The following is an 18458-nucleotide window of genomic DNA, read 5'->3' on the forward strand; positions in this document are numbered from 1 at the left end:
TTAGGGGTTAAGACAAAATACACATTTTTAAATTTCACTTTATCATCTCATCATTCCTTCTTTGTATGTCTTTATTTCTCTATCTTAAGCCACCCTTCTCTATCTTGATTCAGCCCTTTGACCCCTTTTTCATTTATTTGCTTTGCCTCACACCATCTCATCCATTAATCTGTACATCCTGATTGGGCCTCAACTCCACAGAGAAATTGAATTAAAATCAAGGTTATTTGTCTCCCTTACCTACCTGCCATCTCTGTCTCTCCCTCTCCTTTGTTACCCTTACTCTTTAATCATGTCCTCCCTCTCCTGCCCTCTCCCGCTGAGCAAGCGTAACCCTCCCCTGGGATCCAGGGGTTCAGACACTCACAGGTTTCTTTCAACACTTCCTCGTCCTCCGTTATCAATCTGCCCTGCCATTTGTTCCTTTATGCCATGCTTGCTTCCCAACTTTTCCCTACTTCTATTTTTCTCCATTTCCTTGTAGTCTTTCACTCTCAATATGCAAACTACCATTCCCTTCCTTAATAGTCAATCTCTTGTATCCTTTTTTCTGATTCTTCCCGATTTCTTTCTCTATTTCTTTATCTTCTAACTTCCCCCCTAGTCCCTTTCCTCTCACTATTATCCACCCTTTTCTTTTCCTTTTCATCTTTGATACTTGCCATTTATCAAAGTTTATTGAACTTTGGAAATGATTAAATAAATAGTCCAGAACCCATCCAGAAGGAAAAGGATAGAAATTCTCATTTTCTTTCTGTAAGTTATGAATTTTTTATGTTTCAATCTTCTGCTTTAATGAAATAGTTTTTTAAGATGTGACACATCATACATTTTATTAAAAAGAGAATTGTGCTGACATTTTCAATATGTTGTTTCATATGGTGTGCTGTGCATATCTAAAAGATTCATGAGCACCTGAGAGGAAATGTGTGTACAGGTTGGCATTTACTCGTACTTGTACTTTGTCTTTTTTAAGCTTGTTGATGCATATTTTAAGGATGTGTACCTGCATAGTTGACTGATATGTTGTGTTTCTTTGTTTTTGTTTTATTTCCCACTTCAGTGTTATAAACAGGACTCCAGTTCATCTCATCCATGAAATAATTCTTGTGGACGACTTCAGTGATGATGGTGAGATACATGCATACAAACACGTACAACTACAAAGACATATATTCCCAGTCTCTTCTAGGTCAGAGATAACAGAGATGAGACGTACAAAACAGGTCAGATTGGGATATTTGACGACAGCAGCTGGGTCCATGGTTGTACAGATGACGCACAAGTTGTATACATACTTTCTCATCTGCAGCTCTGTTCGGTGAGAGAGTGAGAGACACAAAGGCCAGGCGAATTATAGTGTATAATAAATTAATAAATAGATAAATGAAAATAAGTACTGTCTAACTTCTGTCACTGGAATTAGGAAGGTAAGTATCAGACAGGTCCTGCATTTAAAGTGTACTTGATTGTTTACAGGAATTGTCAACATCCATCCATCCATTTTCCACCGCTTATCTGGGAACCGGGTCGCGGGGGCAGCAGCCCCAAGAGAGATGCCCAGACTTCCCTCACCCTAGACACTTCCTCCAGCTCTTCCGAGGGGAGTCCGAGACGCTCCCAGGCCAGCCGAGAGACATAGTCTCTCCAGCGTGTCCTGGGTCTTCCCCGGGGTCTCCTCCCGGAGGGACATGCCTGGAACGCCTCCCTAGGGAGGAGGGACATGCCTGGAACACCTCCCTAGGGAGGTGTCCAGGAGGATCCGGTACAGATGCCCAAGCCACCTCAGCTGACTGCTCTCAATGTGAAGGAGCAGCGACTCCGAGCTCCTCCCGAGTGACTGAGCTTCTCACCCTATTTCTAAGGGAGCATCCAGCCACCCTGCGGAGGAAACTCATTTTGGCCGCTTGTATCCGCGAGCTTGTCCTTTACTCAAAGTCCATGATCATAGGTGAGGGTGAGACCATAGATTGATCGGAAAATAGGGAGCTTCGCCTTTCGACTCAGCTGTTTCTTCACCACGACGGTCCGGTACACCGACCGCATAACTGCGGACGCTGCACCGATCCGTCTGTCAATCTCACGCTCCATCTTTCCCTCACTCGTGAACAAGTCCCCGAGATACTTGAACTCCCCCACCTGAGGCAGGACTTCTCCACCCACCCAGAGAAGGCACGCCACCCTTTCCCGGTGGAGAACCATGGCTTCGGTTTTGGAGGTGCTGATACTCATCCCTGCTAGGGATGGGAATTGATAAGATTTTTTCGATTCCGATTCTCTTATCGATTCTGCTTATCGATTCGATTCTTTATCGATTCTCTTATCGATTCTCATTTGGAAAAAAGGAGAAGAAACAATTTTAGTATCAACTTTGTTTTAATAAAACAAAGTTGATACTAAAATACTAAAAAGAAACAATTTTAGTATCAACTTTGTTTTAATAAAACAAAGTTGATACTAAAATTTTTTCTTTGTTTCAATTTCTTTGTTTCTCCGATCTTTTTTGTTCAAAGATATAAAACTTTTATATCTTTGAACAAAAAAAATATAATGAGGTCTTAAGACGCCCCCCAGCCTTGGCCTCCTCGATGGTGCCAGGGGGTCCCCACAAAAGGATTTGTAATATACAGTAAAATATGTATTTAATATAAAATAATAATAATAAAATAAATATTCTTCTGTAAAAATTAACGAAAAACAACAAATTATTTTGTAGCAATTACACAAGAATGTCCAGTAACATGTTCAACACCACAAACTTAGTCACTGCTGGTAACATTCATCTATTCTGGCCTGATACTCTTCCCTGCCTTGATGAAAGGAGAATCTAGCGGTAGAAGCTCTTTAACTTATCCATATAATAGACGAGCTGCAGCTGTGTCAGGAGCTCCGCTGTCCGCCGGAGCGCAGCTCTTCTGAAGCATGATTTATGGTTCCGCGTTAAATCGACGCAGAGCCTACGGCGTAGGGTACGCGGCGACGCGCGCCGTACGGTGCGTGTTGCCGCGTACCCTACGCCGTAGGCTCTGCGTTGGTGTAACGCGGAACCATAAATCAGCCTTACCAGACACCGGCTGACTCCGCGCTCCCAGCTCATCAGCCGGCCCAGTCCTAACAGTTTCCCCCCTCTGTTAAAATGTCCACATTGCAAGAATTGTCGCCCTGTTGTCATCCTTTTTGGTAAAATGTAACCCAACTTTCGAGCGTTTATGCCGCTTTGTCCCCGTGTTTTCCTGCTGGGCGTGAATGCGCACGTGGCGCAACGTGCTTGGTGACGTCATTAGCGCCCACTGGAATCGATAAGGGAATCGTTTGGGAAAAAGGCAAACGATTCCAAGGAATTGAAACACTGGGAACCGGTTCTCAACAAGAACCGGTTCTCGATTCCCATCCCTAATCCCTGCCGCGTTGCACTCGGCTTGAAATCGCCCCAGCACATGCTGATGGTCCTGGTCCGATGAAGACAACAGGACAACGTCATCCGCAAAAAGCATAGACGACATCCCATGGTTCCCAAACCGGATCCTCTCTGACCCCTGGCTATGCCTAGAAATTCTGTCCATAAAAATTATGAACAGAACCGGTGACAAAGAGCTTAATCCGAGGTTCAACTATCGGCCGTATTCTCCTCCAGTACCCTGGTGTACACTTTCACAGGGAGGCTGAGAAGTGTGATCCCCCTATAGTTGGAACACACTCTCCAGTCCCCCTTTTTAAAAAGAGGGACCACCACCCCTGTTTGCCACTCCAGCGGCACTGTCCCCTTCTTCCATGAAATGTTGCAGAGGCATGTCAACCAAGACAGCCGTACGACATCCAGAGACTGGAGGTACTCTTTTCTCAGTCAAAAGCGTTACCATGGCAACACTAGATGCACTAGAAGCGGTGAAAATTCGGACGCTTATTGGTTGGCCGAACGTTATCGTAGAGACATCATTTAAATGTTCCCAGACTCGGTTCGCTTCGGACCAAAAGATCTTTCAACCTCATTATGCCAATTATTACAGGTTTTGATCCTAAACCAAACCCCTTGCGGGGAGCACAGGAATGAATGCATTACAACCATAAACACCTCAAACTGACATAGAACCACCCCGAACACAACCATACAGTCCCAAACCAAAGCAGCAACGAATGGGGGACGAATGGGAAGTTGGGCATGCCCATATCAAAATTTCCTAGTGGACAATTGTAATATGGTCATGTCACTACTTGGCATGCCCATAATAAGAAAAGGGAAACCTTTTCTGGATACTAATATATCGCCTTAATTTTTCAGGGTTTCTCGGGCGTGTTTTATTTTTGGGGGATTTTTTTCTTCCATATCAGAGTGGGGTCATGCTGTACACCCGCTGCTGCGCAGTGGGATTTTTGCGACTTTAGTTTAATAGCAAAATCCTAGCAACATTGCCCTTTGGGCCGATTTGGACAATTGTAATATGGTCATGCCACTACTTGTCATGCCCATAATGAAAAAAAACACAACTGAGAACCAAGGCTCATAAATGGAGATGGTTTTAGAAATTATGTCAAAAAGAAAAGTGAACTGAGAAATACTGTAAGATTGCACTCAATTTCATGGTTACAGATTCTGTTTTGATTCTCACATTTTGGCTTTTTATTTGCAATACATACGGCATTGAATTGATGGAGAGGGAATGTGTTTCTATGCAAGGGTAGACCAATTCACTTTGCACCAAATGGAAACAGCTGAATCCAGAAGTCAAGGAGAGTTAGAGATGGGTTATGCTGTAGTTTGATATATTAATTACCAAGAAAACACAAAATATCCTGTTTTATATTGATTGATTAATTGACTTGATTTTGTTTGTTTGTTTCTTTCTTTTTGCAGAAAGTGACTGCCAGCTTCTCACCAAACTGCCCAAAGTCAAATGTTTTCACAACAGCAAGAGAGAAGGTGCGTGTGTGCGTGCGTATTTGCCTTTGTGAACATTAAAATGTTTCTGTTTTGTATTATTGTGTATACATTTACATATTTAATAATTCATTTAAATTCAATTCAACTATTTTACAAGTTGTTCTTCACTTTCCAGCATGTACATCTAAAAATAAAAATCTTTTTTTTTTGTCAGTAGGAATGAATGAATGAATGAATGAATTTTATTTTTGTGTCATGTCCGAAGACCCATCCCTTACAGGATTATAAGACACCAGAAACAGAAAATCAGAATCAGTATATATCTCACGAAACACACAAAAATTAGATCTAGCTTTTAAACCATCACTAGTTACACAAGGAGCAGTGGGCTGCCATTCTTTCAGCACCAGGGGGAGTTGGGGGATTTAGGGCCTCGCACACGGGCCCTTTGTTGCAAACTTGGGGACTTGAACCTGGGTCTGCCTAACTTTTGGACTTTAATTCCCACACAAATACACATAGACAGATGCACAAACACATTGACAATGAGTAAAGTTAACCCTATATAGCCCAGTAGCCTGACATAAAATACTGTATTAAATATTAAACAGGAAAATATTTTTTATTTATGTTTGCTATATATATTTAAAATAAAAACAGCACCAACTGTTGTATGGAGGGGGGTGCAAAGGTCTAATAAATTCATGTGTCGAATATTATACAATCCGGCATTATCATTAAAGTTAAAGTGATTAATTCATCTATAAATAGAATTGGATAACTTAAATTATCGGATCTGAACTGAAGTGACATGAGCAGCCGTCCAAATACAGGTGAGAGTGGAAGACAGAAAATCCACAATCCAAAACAAAATGTACCAACAAATTCTACATATTTACTAAACAGTTTGTCAAATAGCCGCTTGTAATGTTTTTCTATAACATCTATTTGGGGATGCCTCTATGCTTTTAATTATAGAATTCAAAGGAAACCATGACATGAATTTACTACTACTACTAATACTACTACTGTCATTTAGCAGATGCTTTTATCCAAAGCGACTTACATCTTACATCTACACAACATAAGCAAGAAAATACATAGGAGGGTACAGCAGGGATAAGTGCTGGTCAGACTGCTGTGACTCCAGTTGGACACAGGTGCTGCCATGCCAGTGCTAGAATGTTTTTTTTTTTTCCGCCCAACCCAACAGTCCTAACCCTAACCCTTTATACCAGAAAGCTATGACTAAAAAGACACCATCATGCGATCATCTTGTTATGAGTGCATGCAGAGATGAGCAGAGAGGTTTACTAGATGCAGAAGTGCTCCTTAAAGAGCTGAGTCTTTAGCTTGCTCTTAAAAGTAGGTACAGACCCTGTAGATCGGCCAGAGTTTGGTAGGACATTCCACCGTCAGGAAACAATGGAGGGACATATGACATGACCAGAGCCTGAACCAAGAGTTGTGTCATATGTTCTGTCAGGTAGGGCCTGATTTTCCTGATGTTGTAAAGAGCGGCAAGACCGGAAAACCGACACAACATGGTCCTTAAAGGTCAGCTGGCTGTCTAATATGACACCAAGATTCCTAGTAGAAGACATGGGCACTAGTGTGGTGGAATCCAGCTGCACGCTTATCTGAGGAGGATATCATAAAGACAGGGCGATATTCGCATTGAGATGGCAGTGTCGCCAGGTGGGAAGGAAAGGAAAAGCTGGGTGTCATCGGCATAGCAGTGGTAGGAGAACCCATGAGAGCTTATAATTTCACCAGTGAAGTGGTGTATAGTGAAAAGAGAAGAGGGCCAAGCAACGGTCCCTGTGGCACCCCTGTTACCAGCTCATGCGATCTGGACACTTGCCATGACACTGAAGGATCTTCCTGCGAGGTAAGACATGAACCACAGGAGGACAGATCCTGAAATGCCAAGCTTTGAAAGTGTGGAGAGGAGGATGTGGTGGTTGACCATGTCAAAGGCGGCAGACAGGTCAAGCAGTATGAGGACTGAGGATAAACCAGCAGATCTGGCAGCCCGTAGTGACTCAGTAACTGACTGAAGATCAGTTTCAGTTGAGTGGCCCTGCCTAAAGCCAGGCTGATGTGGATCATAAAGGCAGTTGTCATGAAGGAACTGTGAGACCTGACTGAAGATGGCACATTCTAGAATTTTAGATATGAATGGGAGCAGTGAGACCGGCTGGTAGTTTTCAACATGGGAAGGGTTGAGTGTGGGTTTTTTCAGCAGTGGGGTGACCCGAGATTGTTTGAAGCCAGAGGGAAAGATGCCAGATTTAATTGAGAAGTTGATAATGTGGTTTATTGCCGGTTCAACGGTAGGTAAAATGCTCTGTAGGATTTCAGTAGGAACAGGATCAAGAGGACAAGTCGTTGGTTTTGAGCTGACTAGAAGTTTAGAGACTTCATCCTCATTTAGAGACTTCATCCTCATTTAGTGACCGGAAGGAGCAGGGAGAGGCACCAGTAGCTGGTTGGAGTGGGCTGAGATGGACAGGCTCAGAGAATTGGTTACTGATAGAAGCAACCTTTTCAGTAAAGTAGGACGCAAACTTTTCTGCAGACAACCCAGTCGGTGGTGGAGAAAGAAGAGAGTTAAACGCCATGAACAGTTGTCGGGAGTTGGGAGCATTTTGGATTTTGTTCTGGTAAAAGGATATCTTGGCAGCCTTTAAGCTGGATGTGAAAAATGAAAGATTTTGTTGGTACTCAGTACGCCACTTTCTTCCCGCTGTCCTAAGTCCAGCTCTGTGGTCCTTCAGAGCCTCTGTGAGCCATGGACTGCAAGGTTTCTGTCTGGATAGAGTTTATCCAGAGAGGAGGCGAGTGAGGAGCAGAGTGTTTCTGTAGCCTCATCAACAGATAGTGTGGAAAAGTCTAAGAGGGAAAGGAGGTTAGAGGAGACCTCATCAGATAGCTGTGTAGGGCTGAGAGATCGTAAGTTGCTGCGGTTAGGAAACCATCTTTGGAGTCAGGTGAGTGACACGAGGAAGGGAGATGGAAAATTTAACCAGGAAGTGGTCTGACTGATTCAGTGGTGTGACACACACGTCAACTCTAGTGCAGTTTCTGGTCACCATCACCAGTTCAAGGATGTTACCAGCTTTGTGTGTTGGAGGAGTCTGGACACCAGTGTAAAATTGAAAGAGTCGATGAGAGCCAGAAACTCATTTGCGTGTTTTTTGCCGATTTGTAAATGTTAATGTCTCCCAGTACAATTAGTGGAGATCATCAGGAATGTCAGAGAGAATAATGTCCAGTTCAGATATGAACTCATCTATGTTGCCTCCTGGAGGTTGGTATATGACCAGAATGTAAGCAGTGAAGGGCTTAGAGATCTTTACTGCGTGATATTCGTGATATTAGCAATGGGACAGATGGATGTGAAAATCCCCTTTTTGGACGTAAGAATGCCTGTACCACCTCTTTGTCCAGCAGATCGAGCTGTTTGAGTGAATTCTGCATCTACGGATACAGCAGCGTAGCTATTGTGTAGTCTCTGCCAGGGCTAGGACCTGAATGTATGACGGATGCAACAATGAACTGATGAACTCTGTTAACTGCGGACTGACAGTTCCAGAGACCAAAGGTAACAGAGGATGTTGCTGACGGATATACCACAGAACAACACGGTTTTGCGGATTGCGCTGCCTACGGGAGCCGCGTCTTGTTCTGTACCCATATCTGACCGGGATGGTTTTGAGACACATCTTGCATTACTTTGGTTGTAGCTCTGCTCGGTGGACTCGCCCAGGTCTTACCCTATGTGGTCTTAACCCGAATTGGGAAGTAAAGACGCTGATGCTTCAGCGCCCCGAGTGTGGTGAAATACCAGAAGCTGCAAGCTGCAATCACTAGGCTAATTGCAACTTGCTGAAACCGCCTCTCTCTGCTTCCCCCGAGCAGTTACAAAAAAGTGGGTGTGGCCCGCGCCTATGGCCTCAACTGTAGTCAGAGAGAGCCACTAACGGCAGAGATTCAGACTAACAAAGGCAATCAAGTGCCCGAAACGAAACCAGAAACTCACGCAGACGCTCACCTAAACCAACTGATCACTCGCTAATGAAATCTGTGCTTGTTCTGCCGTCAGAGAGAGCCGCTAACAGCAAAGAATTTACAAGCCAGCTTGCATCATTATCCTTTTTCTATTGATTGTTCCACCTTTGGAATGATAGAGTTATGTAGAACTGCTTGCATTTTTTTTACCTCCCATTATATTCGCCCCTTATTTATGAACAATATCCTGAAAAACGTAAACTCTTCCATTTGAGGCAGCACCTCATGCCCAACCCACAGAAGGCATTCCACCCTTTTCCATGACCATGACAGAGCCATGCTCTCAAATTTGGAGGTGGTGATTCTTATCTGTGTCCCTCACACTTGGCATTGAACCACCTAACAAGACCACGTCATCCAAAAAGAGTAAAGATCAAATGCTGACACCACTCAAACTCTGCGGGTGTGCTTTGAGGCTACAGACTGGGATCCACTCTCTAAACCAGTGTTTCCCAACCCTGGTCCTCAAGGCCCACTGTCCTGCATGTTTCAGAAGTTTCCCTTCATCAACACACCTGATTCTAATTAATGGTCCTAATTAGCTTGTCATCAAGGCCTGCACAATTCTGTTGATGACACAGCCACTTGTATCACGGTGTGCTGAAGCAGGGTAGTGATAAGTGATTATTATCAATAACCAAGTTTTTCTGTTTGTAGTTGATAGTAACCTGCTTTTTGGGCATCTATGTAGCCGCTAGATACTTTGAATTTCCCTCTGGATTAATAAAGTATCTATATAAATATGTATATACTAAATATATGTATATGTATATATATATATATATATATATATATATATATATACACTGTATATTTAGTGGGGTCTTCAGGATCTGACTACTTGGCTGTGGCTAACTTCCTTGCAGCTTTCTCGTAATTGCCATTTGCCTGTGCATTTGCCTGTGGAATCCGCAGGCATTTGTAGTTGTCTTGAACATCCCGTATGTTGCCCTTTGGTAGCTTAACCCCCTCAGTAGTGATTATCTTGCCCCTCTTGGACACCATCCGAACCGATTTGTCCAGCCTCAATGACATTCCGAAACCGCTGCTGTAAATCCTTGTGAGGTGGATCAGTGAGTCGATGTCTCGCTCAATCTTGGCATACAGTTTGAAGTTATCCATGTAGATGGGGTGGCTGATCTTTGCTCCAGGTCTGATTTGGGATCCCTAGTCACTCTTTGTGATGATGTGGCTGAGAGGGTTCAGGCCTATGCAGAACAGCAGTGGGGACAGAGCAGCTCCTGTTTGTGTGCACGCACACACGCACGCACGCACGCACACACGCACACACGCACTACCAGTTGAAAATTTTGGGCACAGCTACTCATATATATATTATTAGTTTTACTTACATTGACAGCTTTAATCTGAAACAACTTTTACATTGGATTTATGGTGGGGCAAGATGCTAATGAGTGCATGATGTCCCTGAAGGTCCCAGTACGTACAAAATGTCTGTCAAAGAAAGCTACAGTACCAGGCTGGTGTCTTTTTAGGTCATTTAAAAGATAATCAAGCCACTAAGCCTGAAGTGATAACCATTAACAAGCCCAATTTATCTCTTTCTCTCTCTTTCTCTGTGCTTCTGCTTGTGACTGAGGTATAGCAAAATGTTTTAGTTATATCAAAATGTTTTATTGTTACATCATGTAGAAGAACATTAGAAAAATACAGATAAAATAGAATAAAAAAAATACAGACAAGAGCCACACTTAGCTGAGTTGATTGAATACTTTCACCATAGCATAGGAATGTGAGTTCAACTCAGCATTTCCTCACTGAGGCTAAAACAAGCATAACACCCATGTTAGAAGCAGTTTATGAGATATTTCTGCTTTAGTTTTAACCAGACAGAATGCTCATTTTTGATCCCTGGTAGAAAAGAGGCTTTTGTAATTTTCCAAATGTGTACTTTCCAGAAAAGCATTACCAAGATTAATATTTCCTCAAACCTTAGGTGCTGGTATCTGCCAATTGTAATATTACAGCATGAAAATGAGCCCCACTTCTCTGTAAAAGCTGCTCACAATATACAAACCAGTAAGCTTCTTGGTATCAACTACAGTACTTCTCTGCCCTGTATTGACATTTGAAGTCTTTATAGAGCACGACCACCAGCTGATCAACTTGCTTAATAAAACTTTACAACTACTAGGAAACATTTACTAAACATTACTTCATGAGTGAAGTTTAACATTTTTAATGTGTTTTTTTTATAACTGTCTATATCAAATATCTATATTCAAAGCACTTTGAATTACCTTGTGTTGAATTGTGCTATACAAATAAACTTGCCTTGCCTATATGCATATGGTTGGTTAGTGCTGAGGTTGGCAAAGGAACCCCTTTTTTATACGCAATTTGATCTTGTAGCAGACATACATTTTCTTCTGTATATCACAGAGTGAGGTTGAATGTGTCCTTCATTAGCCCTATTGACAGTCTAACAAACTTTATTGGGACCTGAGACAGAACTTGTCAAAGACCGTGAAGTACAGAAGGACAAAGATAGAAGACCACAATGGATCTTCTGATGGAGTTTTGAGGGTAGGTGGAAGGCTGAATAGGATGGCAATGCCAGAAAAATCCAACCATCAAGCAGTTCTTTCCCAAGACAGCCATCTGACCAAACTGCTGCTTTGTCATGCCCACTCTTCAGTAGGCCATGGTAGCAGAAATTAGTTGCTTTCAAAACTTCTCCAGAAGAACTGGGTTATTAAAGCTAATTTTGCAACCAGAGGCCTCCTGAAAGATTGCATATTCTGAAGACGTTGGCACACTCCCCCTAGTGTGCAGAAGATATCTGACGTTATTTTGAGCCACCTCTGTTGACATGCCTTGTCACCAGAGCCCGGATATTTTTTGGACATTCATTTCTGTATGGGTGCGCTCCGAAGCCTATCACTAAATTATGGCTTCTCCTACAGGCCTGACTTGACTTGACTCTGACTGAACGTTACGCTGACATATTTGTATGTAAGTAGACTAAGATCACAGTAAAATATTGACATTTAATTTAAGCATGTCAAGGAATATCCACAAGTGAAATGAGATGAAGGGATTAATATATATACAGTTACTAGACCAGCGGCCCTGACACATCATGAAAGCACCGGAGAGTCGCAGCTGGATCCACAGGTGAGACCTACTCTGGACCTTCTGCAGTTCGCTTACCAGCCCCATGTGGGTGTGGATGATGCTGCCATCCACCTGCCATGAGTGAGCTCACTCACTTACTTATGCTGTTGGAAACACAATGAGAATCATGCTATTTGACTTCTCCAGTGCTTTTTTATTTATTTATTATTTTTTATTTATTTATTTATTTCGTGCATGGTGGTCAATCTACACACCCATGACCGAAAAGGAGCAGGATGAAGACAAGTCTTATTTTACCTGCCCCTTATTAAATACCAAAACAAAAAGAACAGTCAATGTAACCAATATTTACAAAAATATACACTTAAATAGAACCAACCACAGATAATAATAATACTGCTTAATTCCCAGTCTATTCATGATCATATAACTTAAATATTTTATCTTTATACATTTTTTTGAACCTAAGTGAATTTGTGCATTCCTTTAAATCATTCATCATTCTTTAATACCATCAAGCATCTTCTGCTGAGATAAAAGCATCAGTGTCACATCCAGTACAGCTCTATACCTGCCTCACTCACCTGCCAGCTCTGCCTCATCTTTCACTATGGTTTCTCCCGCCTTCCACACCTGCTCCGCATCTGCAATCAGTCCTGGGCTGCTACTTAATCCCTTCCCCACGACGGACCCGGTACCGGGGCCAGCAGCTGAACGCACCAGTTCATGTGTGGAAAAAGTGACTCAAGTGCTGTCAGGGTATTTTCTTTCAACTGTTTCTCAAACAAGAAGCTCTAAAGCCAATATGTGAAAACTCCAAGTACGTTTTGTCAACAAAGTATTTGATTTATAACAACTTCAAAATACATATGCAACAAATGATGGCGCCCCCAACAGGAGCAACACCCGCAACAAAACGCAACAGAACGCAAGAACAATTTTCTCCACCCCAACGTAGTGGATATCATATAAAACTAGAAAAAGCTACACTTTCAGATCATACCGAACATAATCTTTTCTGGGCCGACCACTTCGTGCCAAGCTCAAAACAAACCGAAAACCAAAAGTCACATTTCAAAGCCAGCACATCAGATTGCGGGTTCATCACACAATACGTCAGCAAATCCCAAAACTATTCCGACCAAAAGCAGTATATTTTATTTCGTTACCGTTTCGTTGTCATTTTCAGTCTATCCACACATTTCTTTGACCAGAATTCACAGCTTAATCCTCCATAGAAGTGATACTGCTTCATGCGCCGCCATTTCATATCCTGCCGTCGCGGACATTTTGTTAACTCCTCGTGGCTTTTGGGAATTTACGTAAACTTTGTTAACATTCTACATGTCGCGAGCTTTCAAACGATATATTACACTTGAACCAGACTTCATCCATCAGGCCTCTACTGTTGAGCGTAAACGCTGGAGCGCGGCAGCCATCTTGGATCAGTGACACACAGTTGCACAGCGCAGAGAGCGACACCCACTGAGAGACCGGCACAGAGTGCTGTGATGTTTGGATGGAGATTTTACATTTACGAAATCATGTATCATCAAATCATCAAAGTATTTTATACCCATATTCACTTCAAAACGGGTAAAAAACACATTTGGCACATTATGTCCCAGTATACTGTAGGCATCCAAGTGCCCAAATAGAGAGTCTGCCTGGTACTAACCACACTAAAACCTTTATAAAATCCATGTGCTTTAAGCTATTCTCATGTAACTTGTTACAGTTGTAGTCAAGGAGTTGCTGAATCCAGGCAGTGGTGGCTTTATAATTATATGCATTGCTATCATGGTGTTTTCCACTCTGCAAACTAAAAAGAAAATAAGACGAAAATAAACATTTTTTTCTTTGGTTTATGACAATTTGCTCAGGCATGTGAACATTCACAATTTTTCTGACACTAGAAATGTATGCTGTGAGGTCTTAGCTATCCATTGAGACCAAGATTATACATATTGTCCTTATAATTGTGGAGATATTGTTGATTTAATTTGGATAGGCTTGTTCAGGCGAAATTCACCTCCAAAACCATAGGGGTGAACAGGTTAAGCACTCTACTCCCAGCCCAACCAGTTCTCACATCAAAACGTGAAAAAGCAACGTTTGTCCACAGTAGAAAACGTATTAGTTTCACAATAAGGCCTTTCAAATTGTGACATGTTCACTTTTTTCCCCCTATTATTTTCTATTGTCCTGCCGAAAAGTCATGTGACTTCCCGCAGCTGCCTTGTAAAAATAAAAACATGGCGGCCATCCTTGACATATAAAAGCGTTTTGATCATATTTCTAGTGAGAAATATACATTGAAATTTCATAATATTAGTTTAGTTGATGTATACGATCTTTGGTTTGTTAAAGATTATTGTTAGATAAATCTTTCAGGTCTCGGGATAAAATTGTTACAGTTTCACGTTTTCTGTCGTTGCTATGCTGGTTGCTAAGTGCACAGCTATGGAGTATGCTATTTAAATTATTCTTCACATTATGTTGTTATATTCAATTCAATTCAATTCAATTTTATTTGTATAGCGTCTAATACAACAAAAGTTGTCTCTAGGCGCTTTCGAGAGACCCAGAACATGACCCCTGAGCAATTATTACATACAGTAAACAATGGCAGGTAAAAACTCCCCTAGTCGGAGAAAAACCTTAAGCCAAATAGTGGCAAGAAAAACTCTTTAGGAGGGAAGAAACCTTGAGCAGGACCAGGCTCATAAGGGGGGGGTCCAATTACATAATTAATCTAGCCACTTGTTAGCACCTCTTTATTAAGGAGTGGGTTATTTACTGATGTTTCTGTAGTGGAACAAAATATCTATATTAGTCTGATGCCAAGCACAGACCTCATTCTAAAAAATAATATTCAGGTATGATTCAAGTCGAGCAGACCACTAAATAATAATCTCGTCCGGGTTGACGTGTATATATATATATATATATATATATATATATACTGTATATATATATATATATATATATATATATATACCGTATATATATATATATTGATGTACCTGACGTCAGGTGCCAAATACCAGGTAATGTTTAGCCGAGGATATTTCAACCGTTCTCTTTGTACGATTAACGCTACTAGACAATGGGTCAGATTGAAGACAACGATGCCATATTTCTTGCCTATGTGCTTTTGGATGAGTGTGAGGTAAGTTACTCTTAAACTGAAAACCTTGTCTTAATTAATTACAGTCACCGATTGCTGTGTGTGTGTTGGGGCGGGATGGTTTCGGGGATGGCGTGGGGGGGGTATTTAATTTTGTGAAGCGCTTGTTTTTTTTTATTATTTGTATGGAAATTGCTGTACATATAGTGTGATTGCTTGAAAGTAGGCTAACTCCTAAAAATGTGAAAGCTATAGTGCAGAGCTGACTTTTGGTGGTAAGTGTTAAGTAGAACAATGTGTAGGCTCACTCACTGGCACTTCATTATGTACAACTGTGCAATCTAATACAATCCAATGCAACAGCTCTGCCGTACATTCTACTTTAAGAAGCTTTTACATTTTCAGTGTTTGTTGACATTGTCAGAAAGGTGATCATTCTACTTTATTATTGAGGTTATAGTGGATGGTGGTAGTGTACTAGGAGTGCATATTGTGCAGTGTTGCATAGTTCTAGAGGGACATTGCTCCATATAATACACTAAATGATTTTTTTTTTTCACATTCTAGATCGCAATAAGCGGAGGCATCAACTCAGGAAAAAGATTGCTGTAGAAAAGAAAGCCTTTGAAGATGCCATCACTGAATACAATGCTGTTGTGGGGGAAGCTGAAAAACTCCCTCGTCCTAATGAGCTCTTGACTGAGGACAGCTACTCCTGGCCATGGGAGTGTAAGTAAACATTGAAAGACACTGAATACAAAAGTTTTAATATGCACATCTTGCCATAAATGTAAGACAGTTGAAAACACCTTGTGATGGATTGCAGGTCATGGTGATATGGTACAGAAGAAAAAGGTCTACGATGAGATTATGAAGAAGTAGTAATTGTGATTTGTGAAGTCAAGCAGCACTGGGAGTACATGAAGAGCTTTCCTCCCAGCTTTCCCGAGGCATCACTGGACAAAGTACGATAAATTATTTTGCAAATTACTTGTCTGGTAACATGTGGATAACATATTTTTATATCATATATTTTCAGGCAGTACCGAGGCATTGATGGAGAGAGAGGATGTGAGGGGCTACTCTGTTTACTGAAGAGAAGATTGCACCAGGTTCAAGCTCAGCAGGCCACAGCACGCAACACATACCAAAATATTTTGGGACAGAAAACGGTGACTTTGGATGACTCCTCTGAAGAGGAAAAGTTGGACAGTAGCTCCTCCACTGATGAAGAACTTGATGATTAGGAGATGGTGTGAGTGACCAGGGTGTAAGGGTCTGTTTTTAACACTCCATCTACTTGGACTTAATGATGAACCGATGTGGCATTTTTTGCACTATTCTCCATCCCACACAGTCTATATTCTCATGTATGTATTTGTGTACTTGCATTGGACTGTTTTTTTATTTATTTATATATATATATATATATATATGTATATATATATATATATATATATATATATATATATATATATATATATATATATATACATACGCACACATTTTGTGTTATGTGCACCAATTAACTTATACTTGTTAATAAAGATGATTCTGGTTTTATGTTTATGCCTTTAGATTCTCATTTTACTTTGCATTAATCTATTAGGCAAAGGCCAAAGAATTAAGATGATGATGATGATTGCCAATGACTGTAATTGGTAAATCACAAATAAATTACTTGAACTTGAACTACTGTTGGATTTTCCTACACTGCTACACCATGTTAAATTCCTATATTGTAATCGATTTGGAAATGACATGCTGATTGAATGGATGCAGTTGGAGCCCTGCTGCTGTCACAGAAAATATACATGTGTATAATATATAAAGTCAATTTCTAAATTGATACATAGCTGTTTACTATTTCAACATTTCCTCCTTTAGACAGGTTTACTCGCACAAGTTAACTGAAAAAAGTGAACAGTCCTTTCTCTTACATTTATAATTTTATTCTTCTTTATTGCCCTTTTTGGTTGGGAATGTGAAGACATATTCTTTGTAACATAAAATAAAACCTATTAATTCCCTGAGGGAAATGTAGGTGTCATAGCGATCACAGCAATCTGAACGAAAAACACAGGAAGTATACAGGTAGAGAATAGCAGTACAGAAGCCAAGACAATAAGAATAAAATAAAACGGTGAACACTGAGTGCTTGCACCAGATATATGACTGGATCTTTGTATGAATTAATATGTTTGCTTTCATTGGCTGATAAAACACATTCTGATTGAATGAACTATGGCATGCTGACACATGAATGAATAAGAATAGTTGGTCTTTTCAACCCTAACCCAACCCTAACCCTAAACCAAAGGATTTCAAAGCCAAAAGTAATGCCCTGGCTGCCAGCTCAGAAGGTGATTCATTTGGTCACTATTTACACTAAAAACAATAATAAACAAACAAACAAGTAAAAAGCTTCATTTTTTTATATGCAAGGCCTTCAAAGTGCTGTCTGAAACTATGCCTGGCATAGCCTGCGTGCATGACAAGTGTTGTGCCACAGAGGGGGTGCTGGTTCAGTTATCAAAGAGTTATTGATGATTGTCCTTCGACAATGATTCATAATTAATAAAGTAGATTATTTGAACTATTATATGTGTGTGTGTGTGTGTGTGTGTGTGTGTGTGTGTGTGTGTGTGTGTGTGTGTGTGTGTGTGTGTGTGTGTGTGTGTGTGTGTGTGTGTGTGTGTGTGCGTGCGTGGTGACTTGAGTCTCACGTGACTCAAGACGGCGGACGAGATTTTGTGTCATCCAATGAAAACAGGCTCGGAGATTTTATGACCAAGATAAGTGTGTGCATGTGTGTGTGGGGTTAGTAGGAGAGCATGAGAGGAGAAAAGTAAAGCCCATGACACTAAAATAAATTCTCACTACCAGAAAACCAAGTTCTTCTGATGTTTCCCACGCAGAAACTAACTTCACATGTACGCTCTGGTCATTCAACTGGGAAATGAGGAAGGGCTTTGTTTTCTGTTGTGGAAGAACATGTCATCAAGATCCAGCAACATGGATGCAGCAGTAGACAAACAATAAAATAAACAAACACACTTAAACTAATAAACACAGTTGTGACAGGATCAGCTGCCCGGCTCACAACGTAAACTAACTTATAAATTGTGTAACTAAGTTTCTCTGCCCAGACACAAAACAGCCTCTTACGTGGATCTTTGTAAGTGAAGAAAAAGGTGGTTTGGTCTGGCCGGTCAGTGAACAAAGGGTGGTTACGCTCAGCAGGGGATCCTGATAAAGAGCGGCCCTCTCTCACTC

General features: G+C 41.1%; 1 protein-coding gene across 1 annotated transcript in view; it reads left to right on the forward strand.

Annotated features, from left to right (window-relative positions):
• The window catches only part of galnt14 (UDP-N-acetyl-alpha-D-galactosamine:polypeptide N-acetylgalactosaminyltransferase 14 (GalNAc-T14)), a 277326-nt gene that overhangs the window by 157776 nt on the left and 101092 nt on the right, over positions 1–18458 (forward strand). The window contains exons 4-5 of the mRNA XM_061707516.1: positions 1064–1131; positions 4853–4918. Coding sequence (XP_061563500.1) covers positions 1064–1131; positions 4853–4918 — 134 coding nt within the window. The remainder of the gene's footprint in view (positions 1–1063; positions 1132–4852; positions 4919–18458) is intronic.

Source organism: Cololabis saira, chromosome 18, assembly GCF_033807715.1.
Source record: "Cololabis saira isolate AMF1-May2022 chromosome 18, fColSai1.1, whole genome shotgun sequence".
Taxonomy (NCBI): Eukaryota; Metazoa; Chordata; class Actinopteri; order Beloniformes; family Belonidae; genus Cololabis; species Cololabis saira.